Source organism: Erigeron canadensis, chromosome 9 (assembly GCF_010389155.1).
Source record: "Erigeron canadensis isolate Cc75 chromosome 9, C_canadensis_v1, whole genome shotgun sequence".
Classification (NCBI taxonomy): Eukaryota; Viridiplantae; Streptophyta; class Magnoliopsida; order Asterales; family Asteraceae; genus Erigeron; species Erigeron canadensis.
The window spans coordinates 33,265,949-33,286,304 of NC_057769.1; the positions used below are offsets into that span (position 1 = coordinate 33,265,949).

At 33.6% G+C, this 20,356-nt stretch overlaps 2 protein-coding genes across 5 annotated transcripts; one reads left to right on the top strand and one right to left on the bottom strand.

Moving 5' to 3' along the window:
- The first annotated feature begins 7,171 nt into the window (after positions 1 to 7,171).
- LOC122581903 lies at positions 7,172 to 14,269 on the top strand. Its single transcript, XM_043754220.1, has 15 exons — positions 7,172 to 7,442; positions 7,893 to 8,019; positions 8,147 to 8,184; positions 8,852 to 8,945; positions 9,222 to 10,867; positions 10,950 to 11,081; positions 11,349 to 11,421; positions 11,687 to 11,726; positions 11,848 to 11,920; positions 12,168 to 12,233; positions 12,308 to 12,382; positions 12,484 to 12,653; positions 12,722 to 12,768; positions 12,924 to 13,146; positions 13,802 to 14,269. The coding sequence occupies exons 1-15, from the start codon at positions 7,192 to 7,194 to the stop codon at positions 14,080 to 14,082; spliced, it is 3,336 nt and encodes a 1,111-aa protein (XP_043610155.1). The 5' UTR covers positions 7,172 to 7,191; the 3' UTR covers positions 14,083 to 14,269.
- A 733-nt stretch (positions 14,270 to 15,002) lies between these two features.
- LOC122582387 lies at positions 15,003 to 18,806 on the bottom strand. 4 transcript variants are annotated; one of them, XR_006321175.1, is made up of 5 exons: positions 18,769 to 18,806; positions 17,425 to 17,836; positions 15,992 to 17,333; positions 15,591 to 15,719; positions 15,003 to 15,417 (listed from the first exon to the last, which is right to left on the bottom strand). XR_006321175.1 is itself a non-coding variant. In XM_043754772.1 (5 exons), exons 1-2 carry the CDS (start codon positions 18,441 to 18,443, stop codon positions 17,273 to 17,275), a joined length of 1,080 nt encoding a protein of 359 aa, XP_043610707.1. In that variant the 5' UTR covers positions 18,444 to 18,562; the 3' UTR covers positions 15,003 to 15,417; positions 15,591 to 15,719; positions 15,992 to 17,170; positions 17,250 to 17,272. The 4 variants fall into 4 exon arrangements, 3 of the variants coding, with proteins under 3 accessions (XP_043610707.1, XP_043610706.1, XP_043610708.1); XM_043754772.1 differs by lacking the exon at positions 18,769 to 18,806 and having other exon boundaries at positions 15,992 to 17,170; positions 17,250 to 17,333; positions 17,425 to 18,562; XM_043754771.1 differs by lacking the exon at positions 18,769 to 18,806 and having other exon boundaries at positions 17,425 to 18,562.
- Positions 18,807 to 20,356: the final 1,550 nt, after the last annotated feature.

The window sequence follows — 20,356 nt, forward strand, 5'->3', positions numbered from 1 at the left end:
GATTCTTTATTAATTATTACATGCATGTTTATTTATTTATTATTTTAACAGCATGTTTATGAGTTTATCTACATACTTATATATTTCGTTGAATTTGGTTTTATTTCTATTTTTGCTTTTATTATGACGCGTTTGGTGTCATGTGGATCAATTCTTGTGTGTTGATGGGGTCCAAAATTCCCAAACTAAAAACCCATCCGAAACTACTATGTTTACGGATAAACGCTTTGTAGTTCAAATCGATATATAAATCTACACATCTCAACTTAAATTTCTACTTGAGTTGGGTTATTATAAAGATTATTAATAGCTTACAACTTTAGCTGGTTCATTATAGAGATTATCAATAGCTTACAACTTTACCTTCTATGATTGAAACGAGATTTGTCACTCGGGGCGTTGCTCTGGGAAACATTATAGTTATTGTGTGTGAATTGTGATAATATATAAAATGCATAACATGTTTTCAGAAACAAAAAGACATTTGAAAAAACTAACTTTAATTGATATTTGCAGTGAAAAAGCATAGTAAAGAAATTTAAAAATAAATTGACATCATAACGCATTAAAATATCATATAAACTCTAAAGTTAACAAATATGAAAGTAAAAAGTTACAAACATAAAGCATACTCCCGTCTCCCACGTAACTATATTATGTCATAACATACAATAAAACATTAGAAAAACTATCACCACAATAACATACAATAAAACATTAGAAAAACTATCACCACAACCGGGTAATGATAACAAAATACAAAATACATTTTGAGTAAAAAAAATAATCCAAAAAAAGTTGTTAATTAAATAAGGTCATATGGTCTAAAACCTCGTATAATATATGTGTCTAAATAAGCTTTAAATATTCTAAATGTTTGGACTTTAGAATAAAAAAAAGTTGTACATTAAATAAGGTCATATGGTCTAAAATCTCATATAACATATGTGTCTAAATAGCTTTAAATAAAAGATTAAAAAAAAAAAAGTTGGAAAAACTGAAAAACAAAGTTAATTAAAAAAAGAAGAAAAAAAAAAAAGATAAAGCTCAGTTCGAACTATGGACAGGATAAAGCTCAGTTCGAACTATGGACAGCTTGACTTGCTCAGCTAATTTGAGCTAAGATAAGGCCCGTTAGCAAAAAAGAAGCCCATTACCAGAAGACGAATGAAATGTTGCGATTAAAAAAGATTCCAGGATTCGAACCAGGAACGTGAGCTGTGGTAGGCAAGCGGCTTAACCACTATTAAAAAGGATACTTTTGGTTGGTAATTTCTTTTAACTTGTTCTTTCAAAATTCGGAAAAAATACAAAAAATATTGCACGCAGTCCTTTTATCTATATATACTCCTTTATAAAAAATATCGCACCGCTCGCTTTAAAAATAGTTACACAATAGTTACATACGAAATTACTAAATTACCCTTAATAAACACCCATTATTGAAAGAGTTTTTATAAAATACCAAAATTTGTCTTTAATGAATTGGTTTATACTCTAAACATTTATTTTATCAATTAACACTTTTTGCTCTTATCTTCTAAAAATTTTCACTATCACAATTACATCAACCTACACCACTTAATACCATCACCACCAATAGTACTATCACCGACACCACTAGACTGTCTTTCCCACCACCAGGTCGCATTACGCGGGTATCATGCTCATTATTAGTTATAATAACACACTTGTTATGTATGAAAACCTTCGTTTTGCTATCACAAAGCATAAAAGATAACTTGTGTTGGAACCACGTTAGTGTGACCGTCACTGATCGTTTATTATTCCTGATATGATAATCGACGATAATGAAATCTCTATGTCTAAGTAAATATATGATGGACGTATTTACTATAAGAGACGTAGTATAGGGTTTCCCATTAGGTGATTGTAACTGAGAGGACTAATGGTGCAACATTGAACACCAAAGGGGTTGAATGTGTAATTACTCTCATTATAAATAGAGGGTAATTAACCCTAAGTTAAGGTTAATCTCTACACACACAAATCCCTAAATTCGTGTGCTTCTCCTCTCCAATTCGTGCATAACCTCCAGCCGAATTCTATCATCCCATTATTAATCAATCACCTTGTTTTGAGAACTCGAAATCATTGGCAAACATGTTTAATGTCTTTACAAGTTCCACAGGATCATCTGGTGAGTATTTACCTTGAATCAAACCATGTTTATTCCAACAACTTGTTCCCAAATTAAAATTACTCTCGACCTTTTCGTGTTTCTAATATAGAGCCAAAAATCACTTTACTCTTTTGTATTGATCTTTATGAGTTCGTGGCTAATATACATTTATCATATTTATGTATTAGTGTTGTATATAATAATTTAAAAGGGGTTGGGCATGGCATCATCCCATAAAAAAGAAGTCGACCGAGAATAGATGGAAACGTCACATCTTTCTAGATGATGACCACAAACAAACGTCAAAAGCATTATATAAACTCGATTTATTTACTAGCTTTTAAGATAAGATGTAAATTAAGTATGAGTCATACTGAGTCATTCTAAAATTTCTTTTTTATATAAAATTGATGGGTTAGTAAAATGACAAATAGATGTTGATGAAAGCGTTTGTTATTAGTCTCTTTTATTAAAGATTGATAATTATCTAAAAGTAACAAGTCACTGTTTAAACTTTTAACTGGGAATGTGACAAGAAGACCACTAAATATTGACTTTGATTAAAGTTATCAATCACATAACTTTATATAGTATCAATATATATGGTAAATCAAATATTAAAAAATAGCGATAAACTTTTTGCTTAATGTTCATACCCGTACAGGACTCAAAGTTTAAGAAACTTTCTAAGTTCTAGCAAACAATAAACTTTGGAAATTACATAATGTAACCGATGACTCTCATTAACAAGCTATAGCTAAATCAAAGAATCAAAGTCCAATATGTGGCTTTCAAGTACTTATTTAAACGGTGCATTAAAGCTACGATGATTTTAGTCTAGGAAGTTAATTGGTTAAGTCATGGGGGTTTTCACCCCAGGTGCAAGTTCAAGTTTTAATTGACGTTTTTTGAAAAAGCTTTTTATTATTTTAATTTATTTTGTTATTTTGAGTGGTCCTAATTATACTCGATTATAAAAAAAGAGAAAATTACATTTTTCGTCTCTAAACTTAGCGCAATTTTCACTTTTCATTCCTAAAGTAAAAAAATTACAATTTTGACCCTAAACTTGGCAGATTTTTGCAATCGACGTCCCTCGCCAAATGGTGTTAAGTTTCAGCCGTTAAGTCCCACACGTGCAAAACACGTGAGGGACTGAAAGTGCAAAAAATGACAAGTTCAGAGACGAAAAATGAAATTTAATTTTCTGTTGTCATCATCTTCATCTTTTCCGACTAACTTTCGTCGGAAAATTCGCCGGATTACTTAAAATGTCGATATCTCACTCGTTTCTTCGAATTAGATCACGAAACTACCACCAAACTTCTCAAAATTAATTTCTGCACAAATCCTAACCAAAAGATTTCAGATTCAACACTTTCCGAAAAACTCAAATATGTTGAAAAGCTTAACATTACATTAAAAAAAAAAATACTACATAGAGTGGTACTACGAGGTGGTCTCATGTTTTTAGAGATGGTTGTGAAGTGAAAACGTGAGTACGTATGTATGAATTTATATAGTATGTGCATGAATATGAAGCTACGACACGTAATAAATATGGTGGCAAAAGGTTTCTGCTTAACGTCTTAAATGAAGTGCACGTTGGACATTTATTGAAGCTAATTGGCAATGGTTTTGAAAAAGAAAAAAAATCAACAAAAATTGTTCATATCTTCTCAAATCGATCTGGAAATCACAAGGTTTTATTTGCGATAGAATTCTGAGCATGTTGATGTGATTATTTCTTCATTTCGTTGAGTTTAATCGGTAGTTCGTTTTCCGGCAAGATTTTGAGTTTTCTGGCAAGTGTTGAATCTGAATTTTTTTGTTTGGATTCGTGTGGAAATTAATTTTGAGAAGTTTGGTGTGGTTTCCTGGTCTAATTCGAAGAAACGAGTGAGATATCAGCATTTTAAGTTTTTCGGCGAATTTTTCGATGAAAATTAGCCGGAGAAGATGAAGATGATGACAACAGAAAATTAAATTTTATTTTTCGTCCCTGAACTTGTTACTTTTTGAAACTTAACACCGTTTGGCGAGGGAAGTCGATTGCAAAAATCTGCCAAGTTTAGGGTCAAAATTGTAATTTTTTCACTTTAGGGATGAAAAGTGAAAGACGCGCTAAGTTTAGGGATGAAAAATGTAATTTACTCTAAAAAAAATAGTCTTTATGTTAAAAGTTACATGGAAGAAAATATCTAAAATATTCTTAATGATTATACACTACCAGTCTTTTATCTTTAAAAAATATATCAATTAACCCTTTATATCATCAATTACCTTTATATCAATTATTTACACCACTCGACGCCGTCTCTAACACCAACAATCGTTCGCCACCACCACTGTCGTCGTCACAAACACCGTTATATTGCGCGAATACCGTGCTAGTTCTTAGTTGAAAGTGATTAGAAATTTGACGTTTTAAAAATGGTCCATTCATAATACCTTATAAAAGAGTAACTTATTTTTAAAAATCTTAATTAAAGAATTGAACTACCTAAAAAAATCCATCATTTTTATTCATTAATTTTAACATCTCCACCTGATATATCTAATGAAATAATTACAACATAAATTTCTTAACCGTTAAAATAGCTACACTAACTCTTTTAACATCAATTATTATGACTTGTAAATTTGTAACTATCGAAAATTCGAGATAAATATAGTCAATAAATTAATTGTTATTAAAAAATAAAAAACCTAAAAAAAGCATTGATGAGAAAACCAAACCAAGAGAGTGGAAACTTCGTTTGGATGTTAGTTATGATATATCATATCTGGGACAAATTGTTTATTAGTGTGGCACTGTGGCTCACTTTTTATTTCTTTTTTTTGAGAATCTATGAGTGCATAACTAACTCAACGATTGTGGCTTTGGGAATGTTTGAGGTTGAAACAAGACCTTGTGTGATATATAGGTTTTGGATACATGTAGATTGGACCTTTAACCTATTTATAATTTTGTAGTTACGATCTTCCATTTTTATTAAATACGGGATATGTCACCCGGGTGTTGCCCCGAAAGACATTATATAACAAATTTTTTTTTGAGGTTGGTCTCTTGAATAAAAAATTCAATATACGTTAAAAGAATCTCTTATATAAATACAACAAAATTGTTATGACATCATTAGTTTCTAAACAATGTTTACTTGTCATTATTAGAGTTCTTTATATTAATCATTTCTTTTTTATTGTCTTGATTTATGACATCATCCTATTTAAAGTTTAAATTATTTTTTAATTAATTTATGATTTATTTCTTTTCTAGGTTAAGTTTCATGTAAAGTAAAATGTAATTGTCTAAATTTTTTTTTCTTGAAATGACTATTTGCCAATTTTGGGTTAATAAGACAATTATATTTATTCGTAATAAAAGGTATACTATTTTGAGGTTATGGAACTATCCCATAATTTTTAAACATCAACGTAACTTAATTTTTGTTATTAGCTAGTAAAAAGATACATTAAAGAATAAAAAGATATAAACTATGCTAAATCTATATAAACTTGAAAACAAATGATAAGCTCATAAATTGCTGGCTTTAATTTCCTACGTCTATATGGATTAGGATTCCCTAAAGTTAATCATCAATTTTAGGTAAAGTTGGATCAACTTTGGCCATTAGATTAAATCCAGTGGTCAAAATTAAAGTACTATTTTTAAATCTTAACTATTGGATTTAATTCAATGGCTAAAATTGAGACAACTTTACCTAAAGTGAATAATTCACTTTAGGGAATCTAAATCCCGTCTATATATAAACTATGCTAAATCTATCTATAAACTTGAAAACAAATGATGAGCTCATAAATTCCTGGCTTTAATTTCCTACGTCTATATTAGGCCCAAATTAAATTTTTTGTGGCTAGGCCCACGTTTAGAAATGAATAGTCCAGCTCGTTAATGCCCAAAATGAATAAAAATAAAATTAAAAGAGCCAGCCATAAATATTTGCTGATGTCAAATTATACGGACCAGAGTCGAACAAAAGACGACTTTCAAGCAATAAACCAAACGACCTCTAGCAACAGAATTTTATTTATTGTCTTGCCCATTAAATACATATTACATACTTGCGAATTAAAATTCTTTGATTGGTTGATGTTATTTTTTAAAAAATTGTGCTAGGTGGTAAAAGTTGTAAGACCATCTAGGTGCTTCTTTTTTTTTTTTCTGTATTTCTCTGAAGTATAATATATACCATGAATTTAACCATTTAAAAACACTAAATAGATAACATTTGCTTATAAAATGTATTAGAGAAAATCAAATTGTATAAAATAGATGATGACCAAAGTATCTAACGTTGTAAACAATTTGTTATCAATAAATCTTTTGGGTGTTAAAACAAAAATCTTAAAGGTTGTATAAAAATATTTTAATAAAATTATTCTGTTTATTATAAAAAATATCAAAAGTTAAAAAAAAATAATTAAAAAGGTATTTGAGTTCGTGTATTGACTTCACAACCCAGGAAACTATCCCAAACCAATCTAAATTTTTTAATATTGGTTTCAATTTAGCTTTCGTGTTCGAGTATCGACAATCCTATAAACAAATAAGTAAAAATATTAACAGAATTCGTTAACATAAGGTGTAATCAAGTCGATTAAACTGACACAATGTTAAGCTCTCGATATGACTCGAGAATTCTAAGCGCCAAATCAGGTTCGAGCTCGAACTCGTTGAAGTGTTAATACTAGCTTCACCTGACTCACTCGGCTTAGTTATACAATAAGCTAAGCTCGGTTATATTATTGAGCAATCAAGCAGTTAAAAAAGATATAGAACCTTAGTTAGAGCTCGACTTAAAAAAAATTCGATTTTTAAACACTTTTTAAGTCGATGATATCGAACAGCTCAATTGCAGAACGCCTCAAAACCTGCATGTTTCCGAATTAGTGCATACTGTAATTTTTAATCAAATAAACCGTAAACAAGAACCCAGAAAAGGACCCAAAACCAGCCAAATACTATAAAATCAAAATTGGCTGTAAAAAATTAATCGATAATCGATAATCAATAACAAAATAACATGGAACATCAACAACAAGAATCATCCAGTAATTTACAACTAGTTACAGTTACCGACAATTATAATAATAATAATAATTTCAATAATGAACCAGCTGTTCCGCCAGAAGAAATTAGGGTTTCAAAATTCGATTATTCAATTGATAATCACTTCAAATACATTGATCAAATTTCAATTCTTTCTGGCGAATCAGAAATGCAGTATCAAGAAACCGAATTACAACGCTTGAATTCCTCTGTTACTTTCTTAAGGTTCCGTTTTTTCCGAGTTTTTATTTGTTATATATATATATATATAGTTTGTATGTATTATATATGTATTAGACTTTCGGATATTGTTATTGTATGTATCTAATCTAATGAGTGCTATGCTTAGTAAACCAATGACGTGTCGCCTTTTTAGTGTGAAGCAAATATGTAAGTAGAATATCGGTCGCTAGATACATACCGGAATACGTTAAACTGATTATGATTTATTAAAACTTTTCAGTTAGACTTAAGTTAATATCATGAATCATTCTAGGAAAGTTTACGTTTTGATAATGTATAATGATTTTAATTGAATTAAGAGTCTAACTATTGGTTATGCGCCTTTGTTAAGTATATTTCTGGAAGTTTGAACTTTAAGAATGCGTGTAGAAAACTTATGCATTTTCCATTGTTTATTCTTGGTTCCGTAACTAAAGATTTTGGTATTCGCAGGAAATGGAGAGATTTCTGTTATCAACCTCGAACTATTAGGTTTGCTTTTGAAAACGAGACTTCCCAGGAGAAGGATGTCACAGCTGGGTTAAACTTGCCTCAATTTTCTTCAGCAGCTGTTCCCAAGGTACGAATCTATGTTGTCAAGTGGCTCTGCTAATATATCTCTGTTTTTATTTACACAACGGGAAGGTGTTTCCCTATAATGTTTTATTCGAAGAATGTTGAATAGATTGGGTCTAATACGGATGCAGGATATGTCAGATGGAAACAGAATGTCTTCACCACTGAGGTTCGTTATCAATCTGTATCTCTACGTGGCTACTTCTTTGGTTTTTTTTTTTTTTTTTTATAGCTATAGTACTTTCAAAAAACTCACAAGTTATGTTTCTCTGTCTGGCTTGGACACTTTATACTGCTTGCCAGTCAAAATTGAAGGTGTAAAACGTACAAGAATATATATGGCGTTCCTTGCATTACCTCCTCAATCTCTGCTGATAAGTATATGCGTGTTTGTTGTCCGATGTTCATTTTCTGGTTATTTTGATATTTGGGTAATTTTGTGCGTGTATTGTAGCTTTAGGCTGATAAAGATGTTAACAGTTAACCTTGGAACTTATCTGTACGTGATGTGTAGAATATAAACTGTTTTTTGTTTTAGTTCTCGAGTATATTAGAAAGGTATCTCGTTTATTTGTGCACATGCAAAGTAGTTTGTTCCCTTTGGATTGATGTGACTACTTTCTTTGATTTTCAGTATTCTTTCAGCTTAACTTTCTAATTGTATGATGTGATCAATGCATAATTTACACCTATATATATATATACACATATATATTAGATATCCATTCGATATGGAGGTCAATATTTAGGGTTCAATTTTAATGGAAATTTCATCTACTTGTCAATATATCCTTCAGACGTTCTATAAATGTTATCTTATATAGATGCTTTTGCAGCAAAGATTTTGTAATGTACGTTGGGGGCCATGTTTGGGCATTGGATTGGTGTCCCAGAGCTCATCCGAGTTCTAACTCTGACACTAATGTGGAGGTACAGTTATTTACATACCTTTCTTGTGCTCACTTTCTTTCATGCGGGTTTGTAGTTGTTCTTCATCCATGTTTTCACAATGTAAATTAGAAGCTTGAGGGGTTAACATCTTATTCAGTTTGCCTTAGAAATGTTTATCTGTTTGGCACGTGATCTAAAACGTAAAAGTTCGAACCAGTATTCTATTATACTATGAAGTGAATATAGCACTTGCAACATCCTACAAGTTGTAACTGTTTGAGACATATGTATCCTTACTTCGTAATTATTTTTTAGTTCATTGCCGTTTCTGCTCATCCTCCGAACTCTGCTTATCACAAGATCGGTGCTCCACTTACTGGAAGAGGTCTCATCCAGATATGGTGCATATTGAATATTGGTGTGAAAGACCAAGATGTGATCCCTTCCGGCAAAGGAAAGTTAAAATTCACTTCCAAAAATAATGACAATCAACCAAAGAGACCAAGAGGGAGACCAAGAAAGAATCCTGTAGGCGAATCTATGAGTGACATGGATGGCACAGAAGAAACGGGTAAAAGTTCCAAATCTTGTAAACCACAAAAGCCTAGAGGAAGACCAAGAAAGAATCTTGTTAGTGAATCTGTGAGTAATTTAGATGGCAGCAATCAGTCAATCCAAAGTCTGGCTGTACAAGAACCTGAAAATCCAAAGTTATTTCAGCTAGTGGCCACGGAAGAAAATGATAAAAGTTTTGGCTCAGTTAAGCCCAAAAAGCCTAAAGGAAGGCCCAGAAAGAAACCTGCAAGTGAATTTGTGAGTACTATAGATGGCAGCAATCAGTTAATTCAGAGTCTGCCTGTACAAGATCCTCAAAATCCAAACTTACTTCAATTAGTGACCATGGAAGAAATTGATAAAAGTTTCAGCTCAGTTAAGCCGGAAAAGTCGAAAGGAAGACCCAGAAAGAATACTGTTAGTGAATCTGTGAGTAACGTGGATGGCAGGGATCAATATATACAAAATCAGGCTTTACAAGATCCTGTAAATCCAAACTTACTTCAACTAGTGGCCACAGAAGATACCGATAAAAGTTTCAGCTCAGTTAAGCTGAAAGGGCCGAAAGGAAGATCCAGAAAGAAACCTGTAAGTGAATTTGTGAGTAATGTGGATGGCAGGGATCAATATATACAAAATCTGGCTGATCAGCCTCCTGAAAGCTCAAGCACATTACTTAAGCTACTCCACAAAGAAGAAACGAGTAAAAGTTCCAAATCTAGTAAGAGGCAAAATCCTAGAAAGAAACCAAGAAATAATCCTGCAAGTGAATCTGTAAGCGGTGGTCAATTTCCGCAAGGCCTGTTTGTGGAATCTCCGGAAGATTCAGACCATTTACTTCAAGTAGTTGCCATAGAAGAAACTGATGCATATTTGAAATCATGCAAGCGACAAAAAACAAAGTTAAAACCCAGAAAGAAACAAGCGAAGGAATCACTAAATAATTCTAATGGCATCGACAAACAAATGTGCTCATTTCCTGAATGTCCTGATAGTTCACCAAAAGCAAGTGTGCAACCTCTTGCTGTGGAGTTCCCTGAAGATGTCTATACCCGAAAGCGGAAATGTGACAATAAAGAATTCCCAACAAAGTCAATGCGGACATCTTCAAAGTCTAGCTTAACAAAATGCCAGCCAGGAATAAAAAGTCAAGTAACTGGTAGTGATTTACCTCTTCCAACACAAAGTTGTGGAAGTCCTATACAGCAAGATCCCATCCTTTCTGAACCTGCTCACGATAGTGGTTTCGTTTCTGAGGATGCTTCTTTACCTAGACTTGTAATGGGCTTGGCACACGGTGGAAAAGTTGCATGGGATCTGAAATGGCGGCCCTCTAATTCTCGTATTATTTCCAAGCACCTAATGGGCTACCTTGCTGTCTTGCTTGGAAATGGTGCTCTTGAAGTGTAAGTTTTTGTATACTTGGATCGTTATGTTATTATGAAATATATACTTCACTTTTTCTTCATCAGAGTATTTTGAATGTAGGTTTGAAGTACCTCTTCCCTATATAACTAAAGAAATGTTTTCCTCTGCTCAGAAGGAAGGTAGTGATCCTCGCTTCATTAAGTTGAAGCCAGTTTTCATGTGTACGAACTTGAAGTGTGGTGATAGACAGAGGTAATAACTAATACTTACTGTATAATTTTTTTTTCTCCTTATCACAGTATTAACGAACTTTAGTGGTATATTATTTTATCGGTCTTCCAAGTTCTGTTTTATCTTCTGTTTGGTTACAACGTATGATGATAGAAGTTGTTACATTTTTGGCCGGATATGTTGATGTGTAATCTTGCTCTTATCATTATTGTTGATGCTCCAATATTCATTGAGACTCTTATTTTGACTTGCACCTTTCTTTTGTTGATTTTTTGTTCTCTTATGCAGTATTCCGCTAACATTGGAGTGGTCAACATCAGCTCCTCATGATCTTATTCTGGCTGGTTGTCATGACGGAGTGGTAAAGCTAGAACTTGGTCTATATTTTTAGTTGTTTGGTTTATACATTATTTAGTTTTATGTTTTTACCAATATTGTATAAAGTAGTCCATGCTTTAATTCAGACCTTACTGCTACTTGGATGAAGATACGGTTACATGCATATGTTCATAACCAGCGCACACAAATAAATAATAGAAGCATATAAATCTAGGCTACTGCAAACATTATTTTCAAAGATTTGATTGTAGGAAAATTATGAAACTAAAATATCTGTATTTGCTCAGGTGGCCCTGTGGAAGTTCTCTGATAACGATCCATCTAAAGGTACATTTCATGTTTTTATTTTCTATTTTGTGAACTTCGGCTTGTGTTTCATATCTAAGTATTGGGATTCCCATCTATGATTTATAGTATTGATCTTCGATTTTATGCTTTTTGTTTACAGATACTAGACCCTTGCTTTGCTTCAGCGCGGATACAGCTCCTATAAGGGCATTAAAGTGGGCTCCATTGGCTAGGTCAGTGGTCCTAGATGTAAAACTCATTAGAATAACTTAGGCATTTTACTGATGATGTACAGATCCATTGTCTAACCCTTTTTTGCTTGACATCTTCATCCAGTAACATGCACAATTCCAATCCCATATGCTTTGGATAATTTAATATGTGTTAAGTTGTGGGATAAAAAATATAATCCAGCTGGGTCATTACTCATTTATCAGATGTTGTATTAAGATACTTAGAAACTCTTGTTAATCACTGCAGTGATGCCGAGAGTGCAAATATAATTGCTACTGGTGGGCATAAAGGTCTTAAGTTTTGGGACATACGGTAAGGATCCAACTATTATCATTCTAATTTTCTTACGCTATCTAACTATAATATCTCCACATTTTTCACTGTAGTGATCCGTTTCACCCTCTTTGGGATATTCCTGCTCAGCAGAACATAAATAGTATGGATTGGCTCTCAAATCCAAGGTACTGTAATTACGTATATCTCTCCATGTTACTGTTGGTCTGTGGCTATATTCTTTATCCTCCGCCTTTTGTTTTAATTTTGTACTAGTCTCTGCTTGCAGTTGTGTTGTTTTATCCTTTGACGATGGAGAAATAAGAACAATCAGCTTACTGAAGGCTGCTTGTGACATTCCTGTTACGGGTATGCCCTGTATTAAGACACCACAGCATGGATTACATAGTTATTACTCTTCATTATCTTCAGTTTGGAGTACTCAAGTGTCAACAACAGGTAACTTTATCTACAACTTATTGATGATAACTGCAATAGTATTCTAACTAGTTTGACATTAATCCCAGGCATGGTTGCATATTGTTGTTCAGATGGGAAAGTTCTTCATTTCCAGGTTAGCTTATTAAGTAATTATTTGATAATGTATTGTTACCTTTTTAATTGTGATGCGTATATATTACTCGTAGTATACACATTAATTCTGTTAAACAGCAATTGTTCTAGATATTAACCAATTACCTAACTCGCCTTGTTTATGAACTTGATCAGCTTACTACCAAAGAGGTGGAGAAAGATGATATCAGAAACCGCAAGAGTCATTATCTGAGTGGTTCCATAACCTGGGAAGAATCGACCCTTAGTATATTCTCTCCTGTACCCAATAAATTGGGTGATATCCCAAGATCCAAACGTGGTTTTATATCGAAATCAAATCAAGAGAAGAGAGCCAAGGACCAAATCTTAAAGTCCCAAACCCCAGAAAAACAACTAGGTTCGTCTCTCTATGTATAATATTATGAAATGATATGATGCGAAATTGTTTAAAATTACCACCAATGTGTGGTTAGGGGTCCTGATGTCCTTGCAAGAGGTCTCGGGCTCAAAGCTCCCGAGGAAAATAAAAATAAAAATAGTCATAGGGATACCCTTGTTAAGCTGCGTACATCTAGGTCAAAAAATTTCCGCATAACCTCCACAGAGAAAACGTCATCCATTTTCTAAACATGTTTATCTGATCATGTTACTTTGGACATAGTTACAGTAGTCTTCAGTGTTTGGATATACATTTAAGTTTTATGCTGTCTTATATGAAAGTGTATCCTTTTGGACCTTTTTGGACATTATTACATTAGTTACTTGAATTCTAATCACGTATAAAGTTAGAACTCTTAACCTTTCTAGGACCCTCTCTATGGCAAGGTGCTTAGTCGCTCTCCCTTTGCTAAGATTATCTGATTATTACTACGTCAATAAATGAGAGCATTCAAACACTTTGTTCTTTGGGCTACAGCTGGCTCTGTTATTACTGTTTATCTGATCAAGCTTATTTAATGCACATTCAAGCACCCACCCTAAAACGTAATACATTATAATTAGATTTATATAATTCATCATCTGAGGTTGGGTTTGCTATGTTAATGCTCCAGGTCATTACCTGGTCTCAGAAGCCAAGTCAGGGATATACCAAAAGAGCGGCGATACCTCTCAGACAACTGAAACCAGTCAAGCATTAGTGTGCGCAGACAATGACAATAAGAGTGAAGGAGAGACTGTTGGAAAACATATGGACAACGAGAAGGAAAGAGAGGTCCTTCCTCCCAAGATTGTTGCAATGCACTGTGTTAGATGGAATATGAACAAAGGTAGTGAGAGATTGTTGTGCTATGGAGGCGCTGCTGGTATTGTACGATGTCAAAAAATTTCTTAACCCACAACCTTAGAGTTAATTTGATGGTTTTTTAGATCAGGTGGGATAATAATGTATATCTGCGAACAAAATTTTTAAATAGGTTTAGTAAATATTTTGTTAATTTATATGCCAAAGTGTTTTTTCCCTAGGTAAGTATGTGTATATAACTTGGTATTTAGTTTATTGAGAATGAAAATTCCACCAATTATTTATCAGTTCATTTTAATATCTTTTCCGTACGAGCCATAAATGTTAAAGCGATTTTATACGAAGTGTAACCTGCAACGATAACAAAATGACCTCAGGGTTGTATGTGTCATTTTTGCATCACGCCAGTTTAACCTATCTTTAAAAAGTTAGATAAACAAATGACAAAATTCAGCTCTTTTTGTTGAACGACAATATATTACAAAATTCAACTCTTGATTAGATACAAAGACTATCTGGAGAAATAAATTGCAAATTGTTTTCGGATAGGCCCGTTAAATTTGATTTACTCCATGGGCAAGTCATTTAAGGCAAATATTTTATTGTGGTAGGAGATAGACTTTATATGTCTAGTACTAGTTTTAATATCAGTGTGCGATGCACGAAATTTATAATTTATTTTATAATTATAACATTGCCAATTATATGAAACATGAAATACAAATTTTAATGGATATTCCATATACAACTTTACATTTATACTTTTATGCTTCCATATTCGATTAATCAAAATAAAGGTAATGCCACTACCGGTTTACTTACTTCCAAAAATTTTTTTTTAGCAAAACTTGTTTAACAAAACACCCTCCAAATACGTCCGTTTCAAAAAAAATATCTTAGCTATATAGGAGGTTAGTCAACCGAGTTCACAAACCAATTGGTTCAAAGGAGTTTGCAAAGGTATTATGATAATTGCTTTTTTTGTTTGAAAATCTCGGAATGAATAAAGGTTTTAGAATAAGGAAGTCAATGTTTAGAAAATTATTCAAGATATTGAGTCTCAAATGTCAACCCTGATTTTCAACGTACTATAGAAAATAGAAAATCAGGAAGCTCTGTACAACTTGGCGTGGTAAAAGTTATTCAATTAACGCTTGATTATAATTCCCTCGCTGGCAACACTACTTATGGCATTATCCTCTTTAGTTGTTCTGCCTTCTAAAAATGCACCCACTACTTTACCATCTTTAATCGAGTATGTCCCAAACTTGGGCTTTTCATATGTTGGATCATGGTTGCCAAAAACAACAGCGTCACCAGCATTGTCTCCATAGAATTGCCACGATAAGTCAAAGGATCGCGAGTAGAAGAATATAAGATATTCATAAGCCTGGATCTCATTTTCTTGCTTGCTAGCAAAATGGCCTGTGTGTCAGTAGAAAAAATAATACTCGTTTAAGGCTAATGTTGGGAAATATGAAAGGGCCATAGCCCATAAGGTTGTGGCCATGCTATAGGTTTTAAAATGACATCAACACAAGTACACAGCATCATTTCTTGTAATGATAGCATAAGTTATTATGATTTATGAAAAATACCTTGACAACTTGTTCTGCAGATTTACGGGAATGGTCTGACATGTTCAACTCTTCTACTGTCCCCGTACATTATTTTGGGGAAAGTAGCAATGTCGCCATATCAACACTAGTTTTGAAAAACACATCAGTCTGTAACAAAAATACTAGGTCATATTTGTGAGTCATAGACAATGGCTACCAAAAAAGAAAATGACTAGTAAAAACTTGCAACAATTTCGACCTATATCACTATGTATAGGTTGATTGAGGTGGTGTTGTATCTTTAAAAGGTGGTTTGGATCAAGCGGCCCATTTTGAATCAATACTAAAAAGGTCTTGTTCTGGCAGGACTCATTTGGTGTTAACAAAAGAGATGGCAAATATAAGCGAAAATTAAATTTTCTTAAGATTTGTAAACAGACCTTAGTTCTGCTGTTCTCCTCTTCGACATCTCCTCTGAATAGATTTATCAGAGGCAACGTGTTTAACATTCCCCTTAAAGTTACAAACATTCCCCCTAAAGTTACAAACATAAAAATAACAATGAATAATGAAGTCAGCCAGTTTTATCCCACTGGTCTAGACTTATGGGCTCTTTTCAAACAAGTGAATCCAACCAACTTGGTTCAATCCAAGTATGAGCAGAAAGATGTGTAGTCAAGAAAACATCCCCTAAATTTTGTTGGACGCTTTTACCATTGAACGTGTGATATGTGCTTGTTTCGAGTGAATAAAACACTACCTTCTTGTTTCTAGAACTCAATTGTGCAAGGTAGATCTTGTTCTCCATTTCTGGTGTTTTGGCTTCAATACACAAACATGTTGTATCACAAATATAAATCGTGTGCTTTCCTAGACCATTTACTTTATCCCATTCTCTTTTAGACCCATTCAACATGAACACCTCAATGGGTTCTCCAAACCTGCCCATGACGACTAGTAGAAGATGTTGGTCACATTTCACCAAAAAATATTGTGCTGGAGATCCGCTACAATGTCTTGGGGCTTCGGATACAAAAACTTCAAAAGAAAATCATCTTCCCCCAAGTGTTTAAAAAGCCTTAGTTCCCCCGTCTCATACAAGTAATATAAATGTCCGTCATGAGATGTTGGAAAACAAACAGGGGACCTTTGTTGATATGGTTTCACCTCATACCAATCCGAGGTTGGTTCTCCAGATACATAATGGATCCCAAATCTCGTAGGATAAAATCCAACAACCATACAATCAGGGGAAGTAGGCGGAGCTGAGAACCAAAAGTTCTCTACCATATAGTTCATGTCTGGAAGTTTGCGGAGATCAATTGTGAAGGGGTTAAAAAACACTGGGCAACAATTACTGGTTTTAAACACCAACCAACCAAACCTGGAACAGCATATTGTTTCATCAGCAATCGGTAATTGTGAAATTCTCATAAAGTAGATGTCACCCAACAGTGGGTCTGTGAAAGTAATAACACCTCGAATTTGGTCTACAACCATCAGCCAAGGTGAAGCTGGTGAATAATTCTTCAATCTCCCTAATTCTGTTTGGTGGCGCCATTGTATGAAAGGAGCTGCTAGATGACAACGTTTGCATGTAGCACGAAAGTTCATGTATTCTACTCCGACACAAAACTTCATAATCATCTCCAGCATATCAAATGGAACATCTAGCAAGCAAGACTCACTAACTTCAACCTCATTGTTTGTAATTAAGGTAATCACCATCTCAGCCTCTTGTTGTTTAGAATCAACTGTGAATTTGGCATCCTTATTTCTAACCTACACAGATGATGATTTAAGAAACATTTTTCCTGCAATAGAACACATATACATGATGACATATAGAAACAAAAGAGAAAAGAAGCAATACCAGCATTCCCACATTAACATGTGGCTTGTTGGCAGCACTGAGAAGGGCAAGGGAGATGGAAGAATGGTTTTACTGTTGATGTGATACGAATATATTAGTTTGTCCATATTGTCACGGATATGAATATAACCCCCTAGCCTCGAGCCAATTGCAGGGTTGTAAAATCCAGAGTTATCACAAGCAAGATCCACAACAAATATGCCTTCTTTAAGATCTTCCACTTCTTCCCACATATGTTCAGCAATAACACTCAAGTCTCCCAAGTAACCTGAAAATATTTTATCTAAGCTTACCACAGCAGTCATGTCCCAGTTTTTGAGGCATTCCAATTCCTTCCAGTTTATACTTGTCATGTCACATTTAAACAAATACACATCACCGGGGATTTTGTCGGTTTCCCTACGAAAACCAACTGCAATGTGAAACAGCTCTGTATGAGATCCTATCAGAAAATTAAGGCGTTTGGGACAACGTTCGGAAGGAAAATAAGGGAGAGTCCCAAACGGTAATAGTTGTACTACAACTTCTCTATCCTTGACTACAATTTCAACCCGTATGACAAACGGATGAATACAATTGTCGTCAGATAAAGTATATATATGACCGTTGCAAAAAGTCAGGCTATGTAGTAAACGTCCATTCAAGGTTATTCTCTTAAGTTGATAAGCATATGACATTTCGGTCCATCTAGGCTTTTTTGTTTTTTTAGGAGATAGTTGACAAAATACGAAGGTAGGGTTATTGGTTCTTGTTAACAGGAAAACTGAATTTGGATTATCAGGAGGGGCAGACAAACAACATTCTCGGATGGAATCATAATCTCCGTCTTTCAAAAGCAAGGGAGGAAGAGATATGATGCTAGAAGTGGATGAGGGGTTCCAAAAAGACCAAATATTATTGTGTGGATGGTTAGATGGAATTATCCACCCATGAAAACACCCTCGGATACGCTTGCCTGACAACTCGGGAATTTGACACACGGGTTGTGTAAGGTGGAGGAAACCAGTAATTTTGCACATAAAGGGCCCAATTTCTTATTGTCACTAGAGACCTCCTCGTGCTCCATCATTATCATCGAATCTAAAAAGGATGTCTTGTCCAATCCTCAATTAAACTTCACTTTCAACCCCAAACGACACAAAACTTTACCTAAAATAAACAACTAAGAAAGACTCAAATTTTGATCAAACAAACAACTTAAAGACTCAATTTATATCAAATAACAACTTAAAAAAAATAATAAAATCATAGAAAAAAAAAAAGACAATTATGCTTATTAACTTTATCGATGAATAATTACGGAATAAATCAATGAATTTAAAAGTTTAAAGATCGAATTCGTACCAGAATTTACAGTACAAACTCCCTCCTGCTTATTCGGCTCCATCATATTTATGTGATTTTAAAAACAAAAAACCTGTATTAAAAATTAGAAGTTTTACCCAGATTCTTGTCCCTGTGGTTTTCAAAAGTTTTCATATTTTATCGCTATCTTTCCATATTTACGTTTTTGACCCTTAACTCTTGAACTCCATAAATAAAAAGAAAAAGTTAAGTTAAACATATATACACTACATACTACATACGACTATACGAGAAAACTAGTGCTCAGACCCGTCTAATGGACGGGTAGTTTCAAAATATATTAATCAAAGCTAAAAAAATTAGATTTCAAGTATGTTAATGACCAATAACTAATACTTACTGTATAATTTTTTTTTCTCCTTATCACAGTATTAACGAACTTTAGTTGTATATTATTTTATCGGTCTTCCAAGTTCTGTTTTATCTTCTGTTTGGTTACAACGTATGATGATAGAAGTTGTTACATTTTTGGCCGGATATGTTGATGTGTAATCTTGCTCTTATCATTATTGTTGATGCTCCAATATTCATTGAGATTCTTATTTTGACTTGCACCTTTCTTTTGTTGATTTTTTGTTCTCTTATGCAGTATTCCGCTAACATTGGAGTGGTCAACATCAGCTCCTCATGATCTTATTCTGGCTGGTTGTCATGACGGAGTGGTAAAGCTAGAACTTGGTCTATATTATTAGTTGTTTGGTTTATACATTATTTAGTTTTATGTTTTTACCAATATTGTATAAAGTAGTCCATGCTTTAATTCAGACCTTACTGCTACTTGGATGAAGATATGGTTACATGCATATGTTCATAACCAGCACACACAAATAAATAATAGAAGCATATAAATCTAGGCTACTTGGATGAAGATATAGTTACATGCATATCTTCTTAAACTTTTCTTCATTTTTTCTATTAAAAATCAAAACAACTCAAGTATTTTATTTTCTCAATAAAGAGATCTATCTCAAAATTAATGTTTCAATGACCAATGACTTCTAAAGAAAAAGTTAAGAAAGCAAAGATAACATTTGTATTTATTTCCTATGTATTTTTTCAAATATACCATTTAAAGTTTAAAAAATTACATTGTCAAAAATTGGCATGGGGGCAGCTGACCCGACTGCCCCCATACTGTCTCCCTGACGGTGATGACATGTGGCGGCGATGAAGGTGATGGTGGTGGCGGCGGCGACGTGGTTACTTATTTAAAAGTAATTTGTTGGTGTATTTTAGGCATTACGGTTAATTCAAACGTCTCCGTTGTTTTGATAATGAGTGACAATACATTTAATGTTTGCAAAATGATATAAAAGCTAATTTAGACATACATACGCTATTTCCGAACCTAAAACAATGAAAACGTCAAGTTTGAGTTTGGTGTAGCACTTCGTCGAAAATCCTGGAGCACGACTCCACTTTGGTAGCACGGCTCTTAGGCACGACCTTTGTGCCCTGCAACGGCCGTCCTTCTCTGTCCAATTTACACTTTGTTTCTCCGGCTTTTGTTACTCGCTTCCGTGACTCCAAACTTGTACCATAACCTTATTTTGATATTCTAAGATGT

Coding starts and splice junctions, on each gene's coding strand:
- LOC122581903 (XM_043754220.1), top strand. CDS start 7,192: ATGGAACATCAACAACAAGAATCATCCAGTAATTTACAACTAGTTACA. Junction 11,921..12,167: donor AAGTGGGCTCCATTGGCTAG/GTCAGTGGTCCT, acceptor TAATCACTGCAG/TGATGCCGAGAGTGCAAATA. Junction 12,769..12,923: donor GGAAAGTTCTTCATTTCCAG/GTTAGCTTATTA, acceptor GAACTTGATCAG/CTTACTACCAAAGAGGTGGA.
- LOC122582387 (XM_043754772.1), bottom strand. CDS start 18,443: ATGTGCAAAATTACTGGTTTCCTCCACCTTACACAACCCGTGTGTCAA. Junction 17,334..17,424: donor ATGTTAATGTGGGAATGCTG/GTATTGCTTCTT, acceptor TCATCTGTGTAG/GTTAGAAATAAGGATGCCAA.